Genomic DNA, 23,892 nt, shown 5'->3' with positions numbered 1-23,892 from the left:
CCAAATGATATCCCCTCTCTTGATGATTTATTAAGCTCATTCAGAGGCTTCTTGTCAAGGATAAATTGGCTCCTGCCTCATGTAATGCTCTTGATGGATAATAGTCTCATTTTTCTTGATTATTCTATCTATATGGCTGTTGCTTAAAATCAAAATGAATATCACAAACATAATGCCATGGCCATTCTTGCCTCATACATCTTAAATTATTGGATGGAGTTAATAATAGTCAGTGATTATGACACTTCAGATTCCAAACTAAGTGACAGCTTACAGTGGCTGTGTTTGCAGCTTCACCTTTGACAGCACAAGCTCCGCTCTGATCAATTTCAGCTTTGAGGTATAGGCCTGCCCTAAAGTCCACGAATGTAATCAATAATCACACTTTATTCTTTTCCTGCTCAGTTCTGAATTGAGCTGCACTATCACTGTAATTCAGTGACATGTCTTGCTGGCCGACTGGCCAAGCGTCCCCGCAAAGCCGTGAGGTTTGCCGGAGAGGGACCCACGGCAAAATAGCTTCTTTTTTTTTTTTTTAAAGTTTATCCATCAGATTCTGTTCGATAAACAACGTTTTTCAGACATAGTTTTGAGAGATATTGCAGACGGTGAAGTTAAAATAACAAACACTGAAAATATTGGAAAGTCTGATTATGCTTAATTGTGTCATTACTTGGCTGTTTTTGTGGACATCCATGGTTTTCAGTCTGCTTCTTGAGCCAGTTTTTCCTGTGCTGTGTCACAAATTTAATAAGTGATGTTAATATTGTTCCTTATCCATATATACCAAGCACCAACATTACATTATTTTATCAGTTTTTGTCATTTTAAAATACAGAAAATTACACAAGACAATATCAGTTAAATTGCTGCTAATTCGTAAATTTGTTATTCTTTACAACTTATTCCACAATTATGTTGTATTTCTAATTTTAGTGAAAAAAGGATTTTGTGGAATTCAGAACCGTGCTTCACTGTAATTGTCACTAAGATGAGTCTGGAGCTTAACATAAATCCAAACTGAATTAACTGGACATAGTTTAGAAAGCCTGTGCGTCTGTACAGAGTCCCACAAATCACACTGACTGTCAGGACCAAAACTGTGATACAAAGTTTAAGGAACTCTATGGAAACTGGTACAATAAAATTGTGGCATGGCATAGATCAGAGCAACGGTAATAATCGAAAGCTTTGAGTGTTCCCAGGAGCACAATGGCCTCAATAATTGGGAAAAGGAAGAGATTTAAAATAAAATGACTAGAATTTTCCATAAAGGCGACCATAATGAGGGTCAAAGCAGCCAGAATATTGTTCAGGAAGGGATCTAATGTTCATGCTAGCAGAGCTTTAGATGAGCATTATAAATCCATTAAACCTGAGCCCTTGAGTAAAAAGCACATTGCAGCCTTATCGTTGTTTGTAAAATACGGAGCCCCGCAAGGGAGAAAAGAAATCCCGAGTTTCTTTTGCAAGATTTTGCGAAACTTTTGTGAGATCCCGAGTTACTTTTGTGAGATCTCGCAAAATAGACTGCATCCTTCGCAGGTCGCATTTGAAGGCCGAGTCGGTGTATCCTTCGTGACCCAACCTATCCCAGAATTCATAGCGCGGAGCAGCCAATTGATTTCTAATAATGGCGGCAGCTACTTGGTTTTAATATTACTCTTTCTGGGTCACTAAATAAACTTTTAAGATATTTTCAGGAATGAATGTAGCTGTGTAAACAAGACATCCCATATTTGCCAAAGTGCTCCGACGTTTTTATCTCAAAGGTAACGGGAGGTCGAGGCCCACTACAGCCGGGGAGAACACCGCACTCCCAACACATCATGCCTCGACCTCTTGGTCGGCTTTGAGCTGGCGGCCTCCAAAGGATGCGGCCAAAACATTTGCGAGATCTCGCAAAAGTTCATCTTAATTTTTTTTCTCCCATGTCCCTTGCGGGGCTCCGAAGTAAAGCATCATTTAAAGGAAAGAGAATTTCTTGCTTAAAGGGACAGCCTTCAGCCTAATACCGGCTCATATCATCCTTACAGGGAATCGTATTAGTGGCAGCATCATCCTATGAGGAATTCTTAAGGCGGCTCAGAGTTGTGGGAATGATAAAGGCAGTCAAATACAGAAATGTCCTTGCAGGAAACTTGTTCCTGCTCTAGGCTACATAAAAGAGGGGCAAGGGTTCACTTTTCCGCATGTCAATGACCCAAAGCTCAAAGCAGTACTGGTGTGGCTTTGAGACATGTGTCTGATTGTCCTTGAGTTACCCAAGGTCCACACTCAACATCTGTAGAGACTTTCTATTCAGTCTGTCGGTGTTTGAAAGGATCTGAAGACTTGAAGCTGTAATCAAAGGGGCATCTCTAAAGTGCTAATTTAAACATTTTCTAAATACATGTTTTAACTTCATCATTATGTGTTACTGAGTGCAGTTTGGTGGGCAAAAATTACTTTTTTTCTCCTTAAAATAAAAATCTACAACACAGAGGCCAAATCGTCAGAGTGTTTTCCTACTGAAGACCCTACAATCAGACGATCCCCTGTCAGAAAGTGTTTGGTGATAGGAACAGGAAACGTGCTTTGGAAGAAAATGACACAATGAGTCTTAACTCTTTGAAACCAAGGAAACCGGCATTATTTTTGGTTCTTGAAGATGTTTCACTTCTCATTCAAGAGGCTTCTTCAGTTCTACAAACTGATGGAGTGTCCCAGGTATTCAACTCCAAGAGGGGTTACTCCCCTGAAGATGGTTCAGAGACCCTATGACCCACCACATAATCATGTCATTAAGGGTCACATGAGCCCAGAAGGGAATCACAGTGTGTCATCACCTACAGACATTGCCCCACTATCATGTGAGCTGTTAAGGTCACACAGGTCAAGTGTGACTCACATGGGAAGGGAACTCAAGACTGCGTATGGTAGGTAACTGACAGCTAGTGTCATAGGTCAACACCTCTGATAGTCGAACATTGCCTCCTTTGCTCCTACATCAAACTATCTGTCTTCTTGGTACAAAATGTCAACATTCGCATCCTCGAAAGAGTGTCATGTTTTCTTGTTGAGGTGACTCTCCTGTCCATGTGTTTGTGGAGTGATTGCTTGGTCTCTCCTACATAAAAGTCTGAGCATTCGTCACTGCACTGCACAGCGTACACTATGTTGTTTGGGTGCTTTGTCTTTTTGATGAACCAGGTATTGTCTTACTGGTGTTAGTGGGTCTGAACTTAGCTGTGATGTAATGCTTGGAGAACATTCTTCTGAGTTTCTCTAACAAACATGTAGACCTAAAGGATGACAATAAGAAACAATGTTGACAATGTTGTCATTATGTTTCTTCCTGGTTAACGTTTGAGGTGCTTTCCTATGCGGTTTCGCTGATTTAATGAAGGACTCATTGAGCTGCATGTTTTCAGTCACATGATTTAGTGATTATAGAGTGGGTCGACTCTCAGGATCAGGGTATAATCCTAGTAGGGGTTAAATACCTAAGATTCTACATCAGTTTTTAGATGAATTTTTAGCTTGGATGAGAGGTGAAATATCTTCACAACCCAAAAAAATCCAGTTCCTTTCATTTAGAGCACTTAATGCTCTCAATTACCATGACCCGGATGACTGACAACCTACACAGGCCGGCTCAGTGAGGGGCAGCCACCTGCCGTGACTGGTTGGGGGTGAAGAGAATGAGAAGAGAAAAAGGAGAGCACTCGTAGATCACAATCAGCAAATAAGGCAAAGCTGGAAGACAAAAATTATAGGATGCACTTGTGGTACAGATAAAAAATACTTTTTTTTTTCATGATAAAGGCCTCGAACGTTTTTCGAGATTTTGCGGGACATGCATAATAATAAACACGGTGATCTTGTGACTGGAAAATATTGCTAATATCCTTTCTGTGGAAACTAATGCTCAATAATGCCTACCTTGCTTTTTGAAAAGGCCATCTTCCCATTGACCTCTATCAAAACATCGCAGTGAACTCACTGAATGAAGAACATCATTACGCTGCTCGGTGGGAGGCATGCAGGATGAGAATATCAAAATAATAACATTTATATTGAAAAACTGATGAAAGTGACATGAGTTTACTTTATTTTCAAAGTCATAACGCAGTGTCTTTCAATTTAGAACACATTAATATCTTATTTCATGCTTTCTCTACCTGTTCCAGTGGGCCGCTTTGTCCTTTCATATATTTGTGTTTTTGTCCCAGGAATATCCTTATTCAAAATAGGCAATTTTATTTTGACAGCTATTTGTATGTAAAGTGTGGAGGGGGGGGGCTTGTCGTTGCTCATGTACTTTGCTATTTGCTGAAGCAGCTTTTTTTTTCTCCCAGAATAGTCCAAGACATCCTCTCAGTGGATTAGATGCTTTTCTTCACAATACATTCTCAGCAAGGTAGAGACAGGAAATACAAAATAAGAGTGGAGAGCACTTTGTGGCAGCTGACTCGATTTCAGATAACTTTTTCCTCTCTTGCATTATGTCATGTGAACTTTTCTTTATTCTGTGCATGCACCTGTAAACACAAACCAACTCACTATTAGCTCACTCTTTTAGGATCATCGCTTTCATCTTTTACAATAGTGTAAAACTGAAGACAACCTCACTAGTGCTTAGCATGCATTGCATTCAATAGCCGTGTGCTTTTATTCTGAATAAACCAGTTCTGGGAATAATTTAGTGCTGTGCTTCCATTACATGTCTATTAGCAGGTCAGAGTCAATCAACCATTTAATGAAAGGAATTTTATTAGTAAACTGTCGGCGGATATTAAGATGGAAAACAAGGAATGGGGTAGAGGAGCGGGGATAACTTGTTCTCACCTGCATGTTCAAGGACAAGGGGGTTAGATGCTTTTCAGTGTTATTTTTCAGTAAGTATAAGTATGTGGCTTAGGCATGAGATTGATAGGCAGTGTGTCCGAGATATCTGGAGTGGTTCCAGCCCACACAACCATGAACAGAACCAGCAGTTTAGAAAATAGATGGGATCATAATGGATTGCACTGTTTTGCTGGAGTATTTGTTGTGGTTCTTTTAGGTACTGTGTTTACATTTAAACTTTGCACATTTTTCCATTTCATCTCGTGCCTGCATTACTTGATTTTGAACCAGCCACACCAGAAACACAACACTGGCACACTGTATCACCACAGTGTTGAAGTGAAGTTCTTTAGCATTCACATGGAGTCAGGATTCTGTCCCCCAGTGGGGATAAATCCAATTTTTACCAAAACAGTAAGCTAAAAGATGATAAAATATTCCAAACTGCAAGTTTGGGTGCTAATTAGATGTGGCTTCAACAACTGTTACCTTTCACATTACTCGCGGTGGATTGTTTCATAGTGAAATGAATAAGCAAAACTTTTAAATGCCAACTTACTTAGTTGTGAGATGATAAGATTCCAACACTGAGCAGTGCTATAATCAACATTTTCACTGATAAGTAACAAATAACTGTCAGAAATGTACCAAACAATGTGAAAATATGCTTAAAATAGGTCTTAACACATTGTTGGCAAGAACAAAGTTCACTCTTTAAAGATGTAAGGTTTTACATATCTGGATTTAATAAGAGGAATTTAATCCTTAGCAAGTCTTAAAATTAGATAAATTCAACCTCGGACGAACTACAAAACACAACATGTCACTCTATGTCATTATTAATTTAAATGAAATGAAAAATTAAGCCAAATGCAGCAGCAGTGTGTGAAAAGTTAAGTACAGCCTAACTGCTTACTGAGAAATTAAGAGGTTAAGTAGCAGCCAGGTGCTGCTAATCAAAAACAGTTGATTAATTGATCACCAGTAAGTGTGAGCACCTCTATAAAAATCTAACGTTTTGCATTCAGGTGTGTGTTAGCATACAGAGGAAACACATCATCAAGGAGCTTAGAGAAGCAATTGTTGCTTCTCATCAATCTGGAAAGGCCATTTCCAAAAAACCTGAAGTCCATCATACTACAGTGAGAAAGGTTATGAGAGTAATGAAGTTTAAAATACTCCATGAGCAAATTCAACCCAAGGTCAGACCGTGCAATTAGAAAAATTAAAAACAATTAGAAAAATTACTTCTTTGGAAGTGATGCCTAGAGAAAGTGTCTTCCCTCTAGAAAAAAACATGGCAGCACAGTTTAGGTTTGCAGACTTCTGGACAGATGAGAACAAAGAGGAGACGTTTGGCACAGGAGTAGATTTAGAGGAAAAAATAACAGACTATGTCAGCATTCCAACTTTCAAGCACGGTGGAGGACGGGTTATTATTTGGGCTTGTAGTGGAGCCAGAGGACTCAGTCATTGAGTTAACCATGAACTCTTCTGTATACCAAAGAATTCTAGAGTCAAATGTGAGGCCATGTGTTACAAATATCAGTCCATCTTCATACAACGGGACAATGATCCCAAGAGCAGCAGCAAATCTCCAACAGAATGGCTGAAAAAGAAAAGAGATAAGGTTGGACCAGTCAAAGTCCAGACTTCACCCCAACTGAACCTGGAGAGCTGTACATAAACTAATGTCCTGTCTGAATCATTGGGTCTACTCAGTTTTTCAAACACTGTTTTTACATTTTAGCGTAATTTTTTATTACATAAAAACAATACAGTGTAATATGTCATGTGTTGCTCATCTTAGGTTGCATCTACCTAATTTTAAGACTTGGTAAGTACTAGATCATTTCTAATTATCTTCTAATCTGTAAGATCTCAGAACTGAGAGAGGGTGTGTTTTCTTTTTTACCATGGCTGGATTTTCTAATCATGTAATTCATCATTATAGCCTGTCAGCTATGCTGGTGATCAGGATATCCTAAGTGTTAACTGAACAGATGGCAGGCATCTTAAGGTGCAAACAACCTGCCACTGAGGACGGATGAATTCACAGAAGCAGCAGAAGAAGAAAAAGCAAGCGGTTCCCAATATTGAGGGATTATACAGTAAAAACTGCTTGTATTTTCTCACGGGTATACAGGTTTACTGATATTCTAGAAGTACAGTGATACTGTCAGAGCAGATTAAAGAAACCGAAATTCTGAAAGTGTACTTATATGATTTTGTTTGTTTTTTATTAGATTAATACTATGAGAGAGCTAATACTTATTGTTTGAGTCACTGGTAATCACAAGATTTGCAGAATCAGAATAAGAATCAGAATCAGAAAGGGTTTTATTGCCAGATGTTGAGCAGGTTTACAACATTAGGAAATTGCTGCGGTGCTTCAGTGCAAACATACTGTCATAAATTACGCTTAAATAGACATGAAAATAAAAATAAGAATAAGAATTAAAAGTGCTACGTAGAAAGATATATACATGAGTGCAGGTGGTGATCAGTGCCAAACATGGAATGATGCAGTGAACACAGCGTACCATAACAGTCATATGGTTATTGTTCATGTGTCCAACAGCAGAGGGGAAGAAACTGTTCTTAGAGGTCCTGCAGAGATGGGAGTCTGCAGCCAATCACCTTCTCAGCAGAGCGCACAATACGCTGCAGTCTCTGTTTGTCCCTGATAGTGGCTCCAGCGTACCACACAGTGATGGAGGAGGTGAGGATGGACTCAATGATTGCAGTGTAGAACTGCATCATCGTCCGTGTTGGCAGGTTGAATTTCTTCAGCTGCCTCAGGAAGTACATCCTCTGCTGGAATTTCTTAATGACGGAGGTGATGGTGGGCTCCCACTTCAGGTCCTGGGTGATGGTGGTACCCAGGAAGCGGAATGAGTCCACAGAGGTGATGGGGGTGTCAGTCAGGATGATGGGGGGGAGTGGGGCTGTGTGCTTCCTGAAGTCCACAATAATCTCCACTGTCTTCTGGGCATTCAGCACCAGGTTGTTGTGGCTGCACCAGGACACCAGACGCTCAACCTCCCTCCTGTAGGCAGACTCATCCCCGTCCGAGATGAGTCCAATAACGGTGGTGTCATCTGCAAACTTGATTAGCTTGACAGAGTGGTGGGTGGAGGTGCAGCAGTTGGTGTACAGGGAGAAGAGCAGAGGAGAAAGAACACAGCCCTGAGGGGAGCCGGTGCTGATGGTCCGGGAGTCCGAGACATTCTTTCCCAGCCTCACATGCTGCTTCCTGTCCGTCAGGAAGTCAGTGATCAACAGAGTAACAAAAACAAACAAAAACAGTAACAAAAACTGAATATCAACAATCTACAGCTTACTAATTAACATGTTATACATGTAATGAGATGCAAAAAAAACTAAGCCGTGGAGGCAGTCGTAAGGCAAACAGATAAGGCTAGAGGCTATCATACATTGCTACACATAAGTCTTCCACATAACCTGAGACAACACGTTCTTGTATTCTTGTTTTTCTTTTCCTAGCATATCAAGTTGAGTTTTTTAAGGTGTAGACTGATTTTACCTTTAAACATAGCCAAGTTAGCTGTGCCTCTACTTTCTAGTTTTTATGATAAGCTATGCTAACCCAGTTCTTAAAAGTAGCTAATATAGCCAAACATGTGCTTTTGATGACCCAACAGAGAGTCATCAATTGGCTTTATGGTGATTCAGAGTGAGCTTCTACTTACTGTTTAGCCACCCAGCCCTCAACTCAAATGTAGCCACAGCTGGCCACTTGCTTTCACCAAAAAACAAGAAGAAAACCTACCTGTTTAACGTCTTGATGCATGCTCAATCATCCAGGTAAGTAAATCTCCAAAAGTTGATACTGTTGATCTGGACGTAGCGTTTTCAGTGGGAGAAACGTTCCTGAGACTGAAGTAGTCACTTGGATGAGTGACGAAACGTTTCTCCCACTGAAAACGTTACATCCAGATCAACAGAATCAACTTTTGGAGACTTCCTGTTTAACATTAAATAGCATGTGGAGACAGTTGGAAATGACTCAAATGAATAACAATGTTGTTTGATGAACCAACAACTGTTTCCAACATGTGTGCAGTATTAACTTTAAAACATGTTAGTGTTGGGTTCACAGTAGGGTTGCCAACTCCCTGAAAAATAAATAAGGGACACCTCGTGGCCAGGGCCGGGCAACCTAGTTGTCTTCACCCTTCCCATTGTGGTAGCTCTTTTTTGTGTGTGTGAAATTATTTTTTAACCATTTGACTTGAATTTGATTTAAGCAGATGCATGTTCTTTGTGATATGACCATATGGGAAACAAATGATCATTTAGCCATTTATTTTTAGCTCAAAATGACAACATTAACACAGTAAAACAGGTCTCTTTCTTAAACAGAAGCCTGTCATGCTTAACTTTTGAGAATATAAGTAAATCTTTCTTTAAAAGAACTCTGTCCTGCTTAACTTAAAATTATATAAATTAATAGAAAGAATAGAACGAAAAATATTCTTGTAACAGCGCACATATAGTGCATTTAGTACAATTGGCTTCAGTTGAGGTATTATTTCAGCTTTTCTAAAGCTAATCAGCTGCTCCTGTTTGTAAACCCACTTGTTCCCATGATTACGCATCTTAACTCATCATCATTATTCATCTATGTATTACTTTTATGTATTAGTCATCTATTTGTTGTAATCATCTATCCTTGCAGTTGTTTATTACACAAAATAAATTATATTATCACACTTCTGGCCACATAGCGCTGATATTCACTGCACATGCCCATTTTAACCTTAACCAGAGGGTTTAAAAAACAAACCAGTGTTTACATACCATATCTGCTTCTGCAGTGGCCTGGTGGACAAGAAATTGGTTAAGGGTTCCCCGAGCTTTCACGCCCCTCATGTTCTTCATGTGCCCACCATTAGAAGCATGCCTATGGAAAAAGTGCTCCGGCACACAGTGCAGTGCGCTTTATAGGTGTTATGGTGACCTTTTCCAGCCAGGTGTTTCCCTTTTCCCATTCCTCCCTGTGCTTTTGCAGCCTGCTCTAATGCTGGGCTCACACTGTGCGATCTTTGGTCCATTTTGAGACGATTTTTGAGTCGTGCGACTGATTTGGTGATCGGCCCGATTTTGGCCTTCATCGTGCATCGTGTAGTATACGTGGGGTAACGAGAAGCGATTAACACCTCGAGCAGCTCCCGATCATCAATCGCTCGTGAGCCGCTCACACTGCTCACGCGCAAACACGTAAACGTCGGTGAAAAAGACGGAGCAAGCACGGCTGTGCAGCGTGTGATCTGGACACAAGCGATGGAGGCACAACTTGTAGAACTTTGGAAAGCTCATCCGAGCCTTTTCGATGTGGCATCACAAAATTATCACGACCACAACAACCGTTAAAATAGTTGGATTTACACTGCTGCTCATTCACAGCTGCCTGATCAATGTTTTTCATTAGCAATTTAGCAAAGTTGATGGTGGTGGTGGCGTGTCTGTGTGAGTGAAAGACAGAGAGAGCGACAGATTTTCTGTTATAACCTTCATGTTATGGAGGCACAGTGTGAGTACTCAGGTCGCATCAGAGCATCGGGCAGTATAGTGTGAGACCTGCATCGTGACCTACCAACTTCTAACCCCTGCGAGTCAATCGTGCAGTTTGAGCAGGAGCTGAATAACGTGACTGAAAAAATCGCACAGTGTCTGCCCAGCTTTAGGTGTACTGTCGTCCGAGACTTGCACCGCAGTGTCGGCGTTTGTTTCCCTGTTGGCCATGCTTCTTGTTGTGGTCATCTGTTGTCTTCCGGTATTTTCTCCGCAAGCGACCTTTCCTCGACCAATGAGATGAGCGGTAATCTGAATTGTCATAAGTGTGCTGTCAGCTCATTGGTCACAAAGCAGGAGAGGGGCTGGGAATTATGTTTTCAAACAAAGCGTTAATTCCATTAACATTTATAGACTACTTTTGATTCTCACTGTATTACGGGACAAAGTGCGTCCCTTATTAGCTCAATACGGGACGTGTACTTTTGTTTCTAAATACGGGACGATTCCGTTTTTTTAAGGGACGGTTGGCAACCCTAGTTCACAGCTTGTTGCTGTAGCTTCCAAGCTGCCAAAGAGTGTTTTTTAATAGATTTAAATGAAACATGAACCACAATGCAGTGGAAAAGTTTGACTATCTTTGTGTGTGATAGATAAGCTCAGCTTTCATACGTGTCAGTTCTGGCAATTTACAAATAATTTGTTCGGCTGACAGTTCAGATAGTGTCAGTGTAATATGGAAAGTAAGAAGCACAGAAAAGCAACTCTGACTTTGAAACGCATGCATTTTTATTGGAATGCTGTCTGAAAGTTTGTGATATAAGCATCTGTAAAAGGTCTCTGAAATACAACCTTTGCGATAGTCGTCTTCCCCATGTCGGCTATTTCACATTGACCTGTCTGAATTATATTTCTGTTCGGATTTCACCAGACAGTTGACTTTTTGCTCTCTGTCTTACATCTGTAGTTCATCACCATTACAGAATTTGAGTCTCGGGCAAATTTCTGCAGCAGAAAACCCTTCAGTCAGTCAGTCTCAGCCCACATGCCACGAAGCAGTCCTCGGCCGAAGCAAAAGATAAAAACTTTTTGTGTAACTTTGCAACAGCCATTAGACCAGGAGCAGCTGAATAACATCCACCCCTTAATTTTGGATGGCACTTTTCTGTTCCTCTATTTTGTTCATATTCTTGTTTATTTCTGTGGCAGGAAAAAAAAGGTGCGCAGATAAAGAAATTTTTTTTAATTATTTTATTCTTGTTGGTCATGCCGTTCACTGTTTGGCTTGAATTATGCATGTGGTTCTTATCTATGAATGTATGATGTTTGACTGTGCAGAAAGCACTCAGCAAGCACTTGTATGAAAAAAAAAGAAAGCTTTGGAGTCTGAGAGCATGCTACTGCAAGACTCATGTGCTGCACAGTCATGTGTATACAATAGGGACCAGCAGTAGCACTTCAGGATTCCACTTAACCTTTTTGGTAATCGACTCATGTCACCTGAGTTTTTATTAATACTTGCAGATGCACATCTGTGATTTGTGCCCTGCATCAGAAGCGGTACCGTGTTTAAGTGCCAGCTGACAGGCCCCCTTCTGGTTGAGGAGCACTATTGGTAATGAGTGGAGTCCACGAATATGGCACAAGAGACCAAACAGACGCTGTAGCGATGGAAGGATTTAACGTCTTTGAGACAGAAGAAGGCATGTGTATCATGAGTGTGACCAGCAGCTTGTTCATATCTTTGACATTCACAGGGTTGTGCACTATCCTTACCTTGGCTCAGACAGATAGAAATCATATCAAGAGAGCAGGTTCTTACACAAGCTTTTGGCCATGCTGCTCCATTGTGCCCTGTAAATGGTGAAGGTATCTGTAACAAAAAGGGCTTCCAAGGAGGATTCCAAGTGATGCTGTTGTGTGTTAATGCACACAGCGACTACTTTGCAGTCAGTTGAGCTGCAGCTTTTGCTTTTTGTAGGCACAGTTACTGACCTTTTTGATTGGTGTTTTGCATCAAGTAGCCTGCTGAGTAAAGGGACCTATGCACAGCTGCGCCAACATGTTGTTGTTATGTAGTGTCACCAGAGGGCAGTGTCTAAAACATGAGCAACAGCTGGTCCGTGGGCTATTCCTATTCCTGTTGTAGTTTGCCCTTCTATAGCCTGCCGCAGAGACGACCAAAATCATAATATACAAAGACTTTAGTAGTCTTTGTATGTTGTAGTTACACGAAAGCATTAAAATGTGCTGTTCACTGTAGCCACTGTCTGTGCTTCCCTTTACTCTAAGCTTTGCTATCATTTCCTTTCCTGTACAGGCAAACTTTTCAACCAATCAAAATTCACTGGTAGTGTCTTCATTGGGCTATAAACTGGACATCTGCACAGACAAATACAAACTGACCAAAATGTGGCACCTCTAGTTTAGCCTCTAGTTAAAAGGGGAAATACTTCATGGTTTTCCTTTCTGTGATGAGACTCTCTGTTGTGTGTGCTGATCAGTGTGGAAATAAAAATTTAAAAAGCTACCATCATTAGATCAAAACCATTGTTTTCCAGATTGCACATCAAAGAACGTTATCCCTCGCTTGCTCCCCACACGAACTGTTTACCTGCATACAACCAAAGCATACTGCTTGGTCAGTAGATCATGGATTAACAAAAAGCTTGTTTCTTCCTTTCATATGAAGACATCTGCTCACAGCAAACTTTAGGAATAGTGATGTTTTTGTGCCTGAGTTAGGAAGTAGCACAGTATCTCCTGTTTGTTCCCCCACCCCTACCAGCTAGTGCAGATGGCAGCCCTCGCTGAGCCTGGATATGGTTTCTTCCTGTTAGATAGGAGTTTTTTTTTCCACACCACTGTCATCTGCTGCTTACTTTAGTTGAATGATTGGTGTTCTCTTCAGTATTCCAAACTCAGAGATAAGCATTGTTGTGAATTGAAGCTGCATAAGTTAAACTGAATTGTGTTATTCATAAGTTTTTTTTTTTCAGTGCACCCCAGACATTTATTGATATTACTCAGAGGAAAAGAAAAAATAAGTTTGAAGGAATTTAGACATTAAAGTGAGGCAATAATACAACTGAATTGTCCATGTTTTCTGTGCCTGTGTTTTTCCTGCGCGTAGCCATCTGTACCATGCACGTGAACACCGACTACGGCACTCTGTGATAAGATCACAAGCGAGCGTTCCAGAAAAAGCATGGATATTTTTGGCATGAATATGGGGGTACGTGAATGCGGAACGGTAAAGCGCTAGCGAGTGCAGACGTGTGAAAAGCACTGAGTGTTTGTGGTGTCAGGTTGAGACACAGTGTCCACAGTGTATTCAGGGAAAGTCTGATGCAGGCAGGGAGGCAGACCCCGTTCTCCTGAAGCACTAATATGTTTTATTTATCAGGGGTGGCAAAGCAAGCGGTGTGTTTAACTCAACAACAACAACCGCACCAGCAGCAGAAATCTCAGGATACTCCCTTTTTTTCAACCTTCAGCGATTGGTGAACTTTAGTTTTACAAAGTAACGTGCTAGGAAACGTCTGTCCTGTGATTTATTTCCCTCAATGAGCAGTTTAGCGGCAGCTCCGGCGTAACTTCTGCCACAGCACCCACAAAGAAAAAGGGACGAATGGCAAATGTCCTGTTTTCTTAAAGAAATAACACAAGAAATCAGAGTCATATATGATGAATTTGGGTTTTATAGTTTAGGTTTTAGTTGTATAGTATAGCATGAAGATTGCAGAAGATGTGACACGAAACGCAATCGTGCGCTCATGGACTAATTCCATTTCTATATGTTTACTAAGATCTAATGACAATTACACCACCGGCTGGGATTATTAACCCTACCATCCGGGTTATTAACTTGTTCTTTGATAGCCACCGAAACAGATATCCCAACTAGCGTGGAAAAAAGAAGTCATTTACTTTATAATTAAAGGCAATTAGTGAATCAATTAAAGCTCCATCAAACCTGATGGAAGAGAAAACAAAATGGCACGAGCTGGGATGGGCAGTATTTGCAGATAGGCATCATTATTGTCCCATCAACCTCAATAATTGAACCCAGGGTTAAAGTAAAAAAAAATCAATTTCCTATCATGGCTTGTCATATCCCACCCCCTCATATGCCCATGCCAGCATAGCACCTATTTTTCCATGATGTGCTCCCTGCCGAGGAGCACATCATGCTGTCTTAGAATAAACTTGTCGATATTTGTCACTTTCAGTCCTTCAAATGTCAGAGACAATGCAGCCAGGAGAGATGTATAGCATGCAATAGATATGAGCCAGTTTCTTCAAGATCCGTGATAAATAATTCCAGTCGCTGGAAAAAAAAATAGTTCTTGAGTTTTTGGTTTGCTAATATAGTTTATCCCTCATCCCATTCTACTCGGATCCCAGTTTCATCCTTTTAAAACATGCTGGTTAATAACCCTAATTTATTAGCATCTTTTAAAAAAAATCGCTTTTGATATTAGTGAGATTAAAGCTATAGCTGAAATGCAGTCAGTCCAGTTTTCCCTGATGGCAGCAACTTTAAAACTGTCCTTATCTGTTAAATCTGATACACTGCAGTGATGTGACAAGGAAAATGGAATAAAGGAAAAATGCACTTTTTTGATAACCCAAACTCTACAGTGAAGGCAAGTAATAGTGCCTGTTGGTCTTTGTGTTGTTTCGTGGGTTTTCTTTTCAAGTCAGCCCTCGCACAGCCTCGGGCATTGACGCCGTTTGCTGAAAAAAAAGTATAAAGCTTGAGCTTCTTCTGCCACGTCAAACTTTAACTCTGAAAAATGGGGAAAAAAATACAAGGTTTCATAACAGAAGAGTGAACATCTATCTTTCACAGCTGTGGAAATATTTACATTTTTACACTTGGAGTTAGGTAAAGGGTGGCAAAAAAATGTATATAAAATGCCTGTGCTGATGAAAATTGCCTCTATTTTTATATATAGTGTTATATATAGTCTATGATAGTTTACGTTGATGCAGTTGTTAGAGATGTGGCGTCACAGGAAGAAAGCTTATTGGCTGGGGCCTTTCTGTTTCCTCTCGGTGCTCCAGCTTCCTCACGCAGTCGGTAAAAAACACAAAAACAGTAAAGACACGCTTGTTTTGTTAGCAGGTGATGCTTAATTTGGCCATAGGTGTGAATGTGAGTGTTAGCACTGTGATGGACCGGTGACTTCTCCAGGGTGTACCCCACCCCTTACCCCTATGATACAAACCCCTCTGATTGCTCAGAATCATCTGTTTCTTTATTATAAACATCAATAAATGGTAATAAAATTATCACTAAATACAATCTGTGTGTCAACGCTTAACTAAGGCATCATTTTTCTGTGTCTAACACGATGTGTTATCAATCTATGGGGCTATTGGGTTATTCCAGGAAACAAGAGGAAATAAGGGTGTGCTCCTGTTTTCATTTCATATTCACCTCTAAGGACCTCAAGCTTATTTACACGAAATAATACATGGTTCCCACTACAGATGAAAAGGGAACTTCTTTAAAAAATGAAAAGCCATATTTTTCATTGTAATGCACTCGCTATTTAGAGCATGTCACGGCGTGTATTGACACATTTTAATAATGTCGGTTACCCCGTGATATCTGAGTCACTTTGCCGGCGTTGTGACTCCTGTCTGCCGGCGATACTATTAGACTAAAGGTTGGGAGTTAATCTTTAGTAAAGCATTGTTTTATATGTTTTTGTTGTGCAAAATAAAAGATTTGAGGTAGATGATCGAATGCTTACACATAAATGTGTTTCCTTTATTGCAGTGGGTGGGTATTCCTCTGTCTCTGTTTCATGAATAGCATATACCAATTTAATCACTGAGTGCTCAGGACATGGGATTTCATTCATTGTTAGATTTTAAAAAAAAGACTGAATGTAATTTTTCATGCTTGAGCAAAGATGCTTTATTATTTGCTGTTTATGTGCTGTTGCAGCCCTAACTGCGTTGTGCTGATATGGTTTCTTAACTTAGAGTACGGAAACTGAGCTATCAAGTGCTGCAAGCGATAAAGTGATAAAATAATATGTTTTTGAAGGTGCTTGTGAAGTGCATAGGCTTACATCATCAACAGACGGTCTCATGCTAGGCAACAAGCTGCTCAAAGTTGCCTGGGTGGGAGTTAATGATTATTTGCTTTTCCAACAGCTTTTGCTGACATGCCAAAAGCTCTTCATAGAGTTTCAAGTAACAAATACAAGAGAACATGAACAGTGTGGCTACTGGCCACCATATGCTGCCGTACTGAATGTGACTGTTCAGTTCACCTGCCATTTTTGCTCTTGTTCTTTGTGCTTTTCTCTCAGAGTTATGATGGCTCATGTTGCTAAAGAGACACATGCAAAAGTCTTAGATGCTTTCTTCAAGTTTTTTCCCCTCGCTTCAAATCTGCGCTTTGCAGCAGAGGGTCAGGCTGTGCAGGTTCATACTTTCCACTTAATGCTCGTCTTTTCCGGCAGGAGCAACATACTGGATGAATTGGATTGAGGTAATACTGACATTGAGGTCAGAAAGGAGCTAAAGACCTCTTCTTTGGGTTTGCTCATTATTATTTTTTTCACCTTGTTAGCCTTAACACATGGCCAAAGCTCTGTTAGCAAGACCACGCTACTCTGATCAGTCCCTGCGGATAGTCTAAGAAGAAGCCATGCGTGGCAGCCAAACAAGGAGCAGGAGGAGTGAAGCACCAACTTTTTTCGGGTGGGAAGTTAGCGCTTTCAGGCATTTTACCCATCACAGCAATGTGAAATAATTGGCGCGGGGTACGACGATTGTTACACTGTTTCTGCTCCTCATCACTCGGCCTTGTTAGATCCCTCACACCAGTGGCGGGTGCACAAAAATGTAAGAATTCTTCAACACCGAGCTAGAGAAATGTAATAAGGGCTCTCATTCACTCTCAGCGTTGGGTGTTTAGAGTCACTTGGTGTGACACAAGTGAATTTTACATTTGGACCAGACAGAAAAATGTGGATTGAGACTGGTTATGAATGGAAACAGACAAGATTTATATAAAAAACATCAAAGTCTGTTGCTGGTGTTCTTGATGATGAATAGAGGCCTCTTCGAACAATGCTTTACATGTAGGCAGGGAACTGCACTGTAGTTCATTGATATAAATGGGGGATATTTACATAGCATCGCAGTCTCTGATGTACTGTGATGTAATTCAATGTGCTGATACATGCTTTTTTGCATCGCTACTATTACAACATTACTAACAATATTCGTTTTCGGGCATTCAAGTTTCATGTCAGACGTTAACGTGGCATTAAAAGAGAAAGGTCATATTTCCACTGCACTACCTACACATGTAATGTTTGCATAATCCATGTTTGCATGATATTTTGTGTGAAAGCCACTCGAACATTAAAACACGAGCTTTAATCAAATGCATGTTTGGCTAAGAGTATAGCAAGAAAGCACAGGGGGAAATAATCAATAAAACAAGATGATCTCTGTGTAAAATCATTCATAAAGATTGTGTGTTTACTGAATTATTGATTGCCTGAGTGATTCTATACTTGTCTTGCTTGGGTTATTTTGAATTTGGGCGTTATCTCTGATGTGTGGGATGTTTGAGTCACGTAACATTACACAGTAGAATGTGTGGATTAAATCTAGTCATGTTCATACATGGAGATGTGTGAGGTTGAGTAACTTTTGTTGCCACTAATAGCCCATCCATCCGTTTTCTTCCACTTCTCCAATTCAGGATCACAGAGGAAGCTCTGGAGGCCATCCCAGCTGCCATAGGGTGAGAGGTGGGGTACATCTCAGAAAAGTTGCCTGTCACAGCGTCAACACACAGAGACGGATGCTCACATTTGCAGCTACGGGGAGTTTAGAGTCACCATTTAAGCTAACCCCATCTTTAGACTGTGTACAAAACACTGCACCGCCGTGCGTCCAAAACTAACTGTGGCAAATTAATTTTAAAAAGACAGTTAAGACATGACATGAGAATCGATGAGGGCTTCCTGGGGATTCATCCTGGGGTGGCGATGGCGTCATCTGTTGACTGATTTGGGCAATAGGTGAACTGGAGTGGCCCCAGTGTCAGTGGCAGCCGGGTCTTAATGTGCCCCATGACGAACCTCTCGAAGCACTTCTTAATGATGGGTGTGAGTACAACAGGACAGTAGTGGTTGAGGACACTGAGGACTTCTTTGTGGGGGCCTTGAGGCACATTGGGACAGTGGTTAGAGAGAGGTTGAAGATGTCAGTGATGATGTCTCAGTATCAGAATTAATAATCATAGTATCAATATATGGACTCACAAATGTCAGCAAATCCTGGAGAGAGATTGCTGAAAGTATTAGAATGGACAAGTGGGGATGTGAACTACAAAGAAAAATATGATTGCCCCCAAAAAACCTGACCATAAAAAAGAGCCCCAGCATTTTATTTTTTCTATTATAACTGCCATTGCATATTAAACAGTGGATAGTTCTGTAATTAAAACATAGCAATCCAAGCAAAGCAAAAATACTGGCAACGGCCCGTACATAGGTTTCATTGTAGACTCTACAGGATTCCCTGCAGAAGTCTGAATCAGGCCTTAGTGTAACCTGAAAATATAGTGAGAATGACTCGCTTTTTTCATTTTATTCAGCCTGACATTTTTCTTTTATGACATATCAATTCCCAGAAACATACATACTCTCAACTACAATGCATTCTGTGTAAAAGAAGTGCTGATAGAGCAGTCGAGAGGAAAGAGAATGTAGAAAAGCAAATGCAACTATCAGCTTTCTGATAGAAATGTTACCAAGAGCTCCGGCTAGATATCAGGTGCAGCAGACCAACTGATCTAAATAACATCCCACAATACTTAAGGCTCAGCTGCACCGTATCTGCAAGCCAATTTGCAACCCACCTCCACCCCAGGTCTTCCTTTTATCCTGTCGAACTTGATCAGCATCACATCTGTTGTTATTAAGGTCTGTTCTGGGCAGTAGTCTTGCTGCACACCAATCTGTAAGGACTCTGAAAAAAGCAATGCATAGTACATAGAGAGTTAAATGCAAGCAAAGCAGATAATCTCACATTTAATTTGAAAAACAGAGACAAATCTAGAAAATAATGAGGTCTGTACGATGGTTTAAGAGAAAAGCGCCTACCTGCTGTCAGGATTTTCAGTTATGTGAGGTTTTGACTGCATGCATAACTGTGTTACTTTTCTGTAATGGTTCCCGACTGAGCGGCTGGTAAAACACATCAGATCCACCCAGCACATCGTCTCCCTGGGTGCTCGTCTAAAAAAAAAAAAGAAAAGAAAATGCAATAAATCTGTGGGGTAAAGGCCATGGTTCATCAGATGCCTCCCCCACATGCTTTATATCTCCTCCAAGTTTGTGTCCCTCCTCTAGTTACACCTCATTAAAATAACAAGTTTACCCCTGGTGATCACGCGCACCGTCACACACCTAACCTTTATGTTTAAACAAAAAAAATCATCTCGCAACTTGTTTTGGCTGTGGACCCTCCTTAATTAACTGCAATCATATGAATGTGGCATTTCAATGTGACTTAGATCATGTCTGCCTCTATTTTTCCCCCATTGTGAATCAGGGCCTGAGGTATGGAGGGAGCAATGATAATTATGATAAGTGATTTGGGCCCACTCATGCAACTCCTCGAGGTAAGCCTCTTTGATGTCCTTTGCTTAGCTGCCTCACTTATTTTCCTCTGCTAAGCTTGCATTCTCATAAAGACACCACTTACTGCTCTAATAGTGCTACTTTTAATCTCAGGGGATTGGCCCTTTTTCTTTTCTTTCTTTTTAACCTGATTGGTGTTTTACTGTGAATTGGATTGTTTTAGGGGAAAAGCTACTTGTTCCAAACTCTGCAATTGAACTTCAGTGTTTCAGTTTGTTTGACTGAAATATGTGGAGGGTTTTTGGGGGGGACAATGAGAGTAGCAGCAGCATCAGCCACCAGGTGTCCATTCTAATGGCTACACTCTGCCACCCAGCCCTTCACTTCTCCTGCTCAGTGTTAAAAAGAGGCTGGCGGGCATGCATTTGATATGTTAAAGGTAGATGGCTGAAGAGTGCTGACTTTGCATAGTACTCTAAAGATAGAGGAGGATATATGGAGGTAGAGGGAAAGGGAGGGGGAGGTGGTAAAGAGATGCTGAACTCTCCCTCTCGTCTCCTGGAAGCAGGCCAAGTGTGGGCCTTCAGAAGGCTTGTTAATGATGCAGTGTTGCCAAGTGGCAGATTTTTAAAAGCTGCTTGCCATAAATCTTGCTCTCCATCTGAGCGTACATGTCAGCACAGGCACTGACAGGTGCCATGTGGCGACAAGTGCCATCGTCAACACCCATCTCCCTCATATAGCCCCCCCCCCATCATCCCCTCCTCCCGGAGCATCACACAGTCCGGTAGCAAAGTATAAATAACACCTTGAGATACTGTGAGAGGGCTGGAACAGTGCAGAATTTGTGTCCAGGTCTTCTAATAATGAAAAGTTTTCGAAGTGTCCCTCAAATTTGGCAGCAATTTCCTTCTCTGCTCAGGTGTCAGCGATGAGGTCTGTGCTGGGATGTAGTGAGCATGTTTGTCCGTACGAGCGCATGAATAATCCATCCGTGTTGTGTGCATGTGTATCCGAAAAAGAGCCCGAGGTACAACCAGTTCCTGCCCTCCTGGGAAAAACGATCAGGTTTGGGAGAGCCATCAAGTTGTGCAGTACACTGAGCAGCTCAGTCAATATTTCGACTGTTAGCGGGAGTGACTCACACAGGTTTACTTTCTGGAGCATTATATTTTAAGCTGGCAGGAAAGCTGATGTACCATCTCGCCACAATACGCTTATTGTCTTGCCATTGTAATTTTGCAAGCACTATAACAACTGCTCATTTTATGTGAAAGAAAGTGAGCGTGTGATTCTCTCTACCACGTTTTCATTTTCATCTCATTGCTGTGGATGTTTGGTCAATCTTCAATAATAGATGTATTTAAGGCAAAAACTGTCTTTAAATTTTCATGAATATAGAATGTTTTCAGATGAAATCACAATCGATAAGGAATCAGATACATGGGAATTCAAATCAGTGGAGTGATGTTCTGATGCTTGTAAGGCCTAATGTTAGCGAGTGGTGTTGTTGTGTCACCAATGCTGCTAATCCCACTTCTTCACAGAAGCAACTTTGTGCCTCCTGTACTTACAAAGCAATCATTGTTTTACTTCTGCTTACCATTTAGTCAAGTCAATTTAATCTATATATCACATTTAAAACAACTGCATATGCTACCGCAGCGTTTTAGCTAGGTAAAAGGAGTGCTAATATTAGCTCTGACTAGCTCAAAATAGCTCACTTACCCATGATGTCTTAAAATACAGCCCTCAGGATGGTTTATAACCGTCAAATGGTTTGTGTGGAACAATTAATTCTCACCTGTTCAAGAACTGAGACCAAGAGGACACCTGGTGTAACTCAGTGCCAGCGCTAGCTAGCTAATATCAACAAATGCTTGACAGTCATGGTATATGTTACTGTTTTCCTGGTATCCTTGATTTGACAACAGATGCTGTGAATCCAGATATTTAGAAGTTTAGTGTACCTTATGAAAGCTATTAGCAGCAACAGTTCAGCAATAATTATAGCCTCCCTCCTGCTCAATTTAGCTAAACTGTGGAGGAAAAATAAAGAATGAATGACCTCATTTTTATCGAAGTATCTGGCTCTCTGTGAATTTCTTTCCTTTTTTTTAAACAAAACTTGTTTCCAAAGACAGTCAGAGGAATACTTCCTGAATAACTGTTGTATTTTTTGCAGTACCAGATTTCCGTTGCATATGGCACCCTCTGGGATCTGACCGTCTGTCTGCCATTATTGCCAAAATGCACTCAAAAATGGAATCTGGTCACTGGTCAAGAAGTAAATGTAGAGCAGGTCTGTCTGTAAAATCACACTTTAATAGTTTTATATTTATATTCTGTGTGGATAAAACAAATCGAATATGCAGAGGCACCTTTAAATCTGCCTCTGCTCTGAGCTAAACCAGCTGTGTTCTGCTACTCACAGGCTTATGCTAAGCTAAAGTTACTGCCTACTAGTTTCCCAAACATGAGAGTGCATACAGTTGTACTTTCAGGAAAGAATATAAGAAAATTTGCCAAAATTTCACATAATGCAGTTTTCCTAGGAGTTAAGCTGTATTATTGACTACAGGCAACTAAAGCTTCATTGCTAAGACGTATTTGCTGTAATATTATATGCTCTGGCTCTATTTCTAATAGCAGGGTTTATACATGAAGTTCTTCCAGACTGCATGCACTCTACACATTTAGTCTGGGGCATTAAAAGTATGTTAAAAGGGCATTTAACCATGCAACCAACCGCTTCCTCTGTAAATGAGAATGTAAACCCGTGATAAGTGTTGGACAGTGTGGAGTTTTTGATAGAAAGGCAGCTGAGAAATGGCTTCTTTACCTCTTCCTCTCTCTCTCTCACTTTTGCTCTGACTCTCTCTTCAATCTCTGTAATGCAGAGAAGAGCCCTGAGATCTTTTTTTTGTGCAGACACAAGCAAAAAGCTGCATTAAGAGGACAGAGGACATGGGAGAAGTAAGCTGATGAGGAAAATCAGGGAAGAAAAATGGGGAAGGATGTCTCCGCTTCACCTTTAGAAAGAGAGTTCTGTAACTGCAGGCATAGGCTGCTCCCCTAATATAACACAGTCTTAAACAGGCTTTTAGAAACAGTAGTGAAATGCACTTCCCTACTCATTTTTTTTAAGATTATAAATCCAGCCAGTTTGATTCCCAGGGAATCAAATAATGCTGCTTTGTCATTTCCCAGATATGTGCATCATTAGATGTCTTGGATTGGGAGCCTGGATGCTCTTTACGTCAAAGTTGGAACTCCTAAAGTCTAATTTGAAAAACCAGCATCGACTGCATATGAAATTTGGATCCAAAGACCATTAGTCAGAAAGCAATGGCATTGTTCTTGATTGGGACTCATGTGTAGCAGTTAGTTTGTGCTTTTTTTTTTTTCAATTTAGGTGCCAAAATTACATGGTTAGGTTGAAGAGTCCATCTTGTTTTGGATTAAAAATATTAGTAATATTAACCTTGCACATAGCAAAATTATGCTTATGGCTACACAGTGACAGAGACTTGTACAGCATCATTAATGTGGGTGCATTAAGGCATCAGCACAAAAATAAGTATTTGCCGACCTGAGAAGAAGGACGGCCTCCTCTTTTGATTTTTTCCCATATCTGGAGGCTAGAAACTCTGGCATAAGAAAGCAATGCATATGGTAATAACACTATAAGGATGGTGGGTGTTTGTCTGTCAGTGTGTGTGCATGAGTGTGGGTGCACATACTGTATGTACAAGTAGGCATATAGGTGAATCAGTATTTCTGAGTCACCCGCCCTGCCTTGTATTGTTGGGGGACGCGTGGGAGTGATTCACCATTGTGCCTCCGTATCTCTGTTGCCAGCTTGGCTGTCCCTTCACTGCTGATCTGTGAGATT

The 23,892-nt window shown here is 40.8% G+C and overlaps 1 protein-coding gene across 1 annotated transcript; it reads right to left on the bottom strand.

Annotated features, from left to right (window-relative positions):
• Positions 1-17,426: 17,426 nt before the first annotated feature.
• On the bottom strand, positions 17,427-22,009 carry LOC146714838 (uncharacterized). Its single transcript, XM_085452761.1, has 4 exons — positions 21,802-22,009; positions 19,518-19,652; positions 19,274-19,383; positions 17,427-18,573 (listed from the first exon to the last, which is right to left on the bottom strand). The coding sequence occupies exons 2-4, from the start codon at positions 19,631-19,633 to the stop codon at positions 18,383-18,385; spliced, it is 417 nt and encodes a 138-aa protein (XP_085308887.1). The 5' UTR covers positions 19,634-19,652; positions 21,802-22,009; the 3' UTR covers positions 17,427-18,382.
• Between the last annotated feature and the right edge of the window lie 1,883 nt (positions 22,010-23,892).

Source organism: Copadichromis virginalis, linkage group LG3, assembly GCF_057382275.1.
Source record: "Copadichromis virginalis isolate Kocher_CV1m ecotype Utaka linkage group LG3, C_Virginalis_male_GT1.1, whole genome shotgun sequence".
NCBI lineage: Eukaryota > Metazoa > Chordata > Actinopteri > Cichliformes > Cichlidae > Copadichromis > Copadichromis virginalis.
The sequence above is the reverse complement of the archived record's forward strand: the minus strand, read 5'-3'. Positions and strand labels throughout refer to the sequence as shown.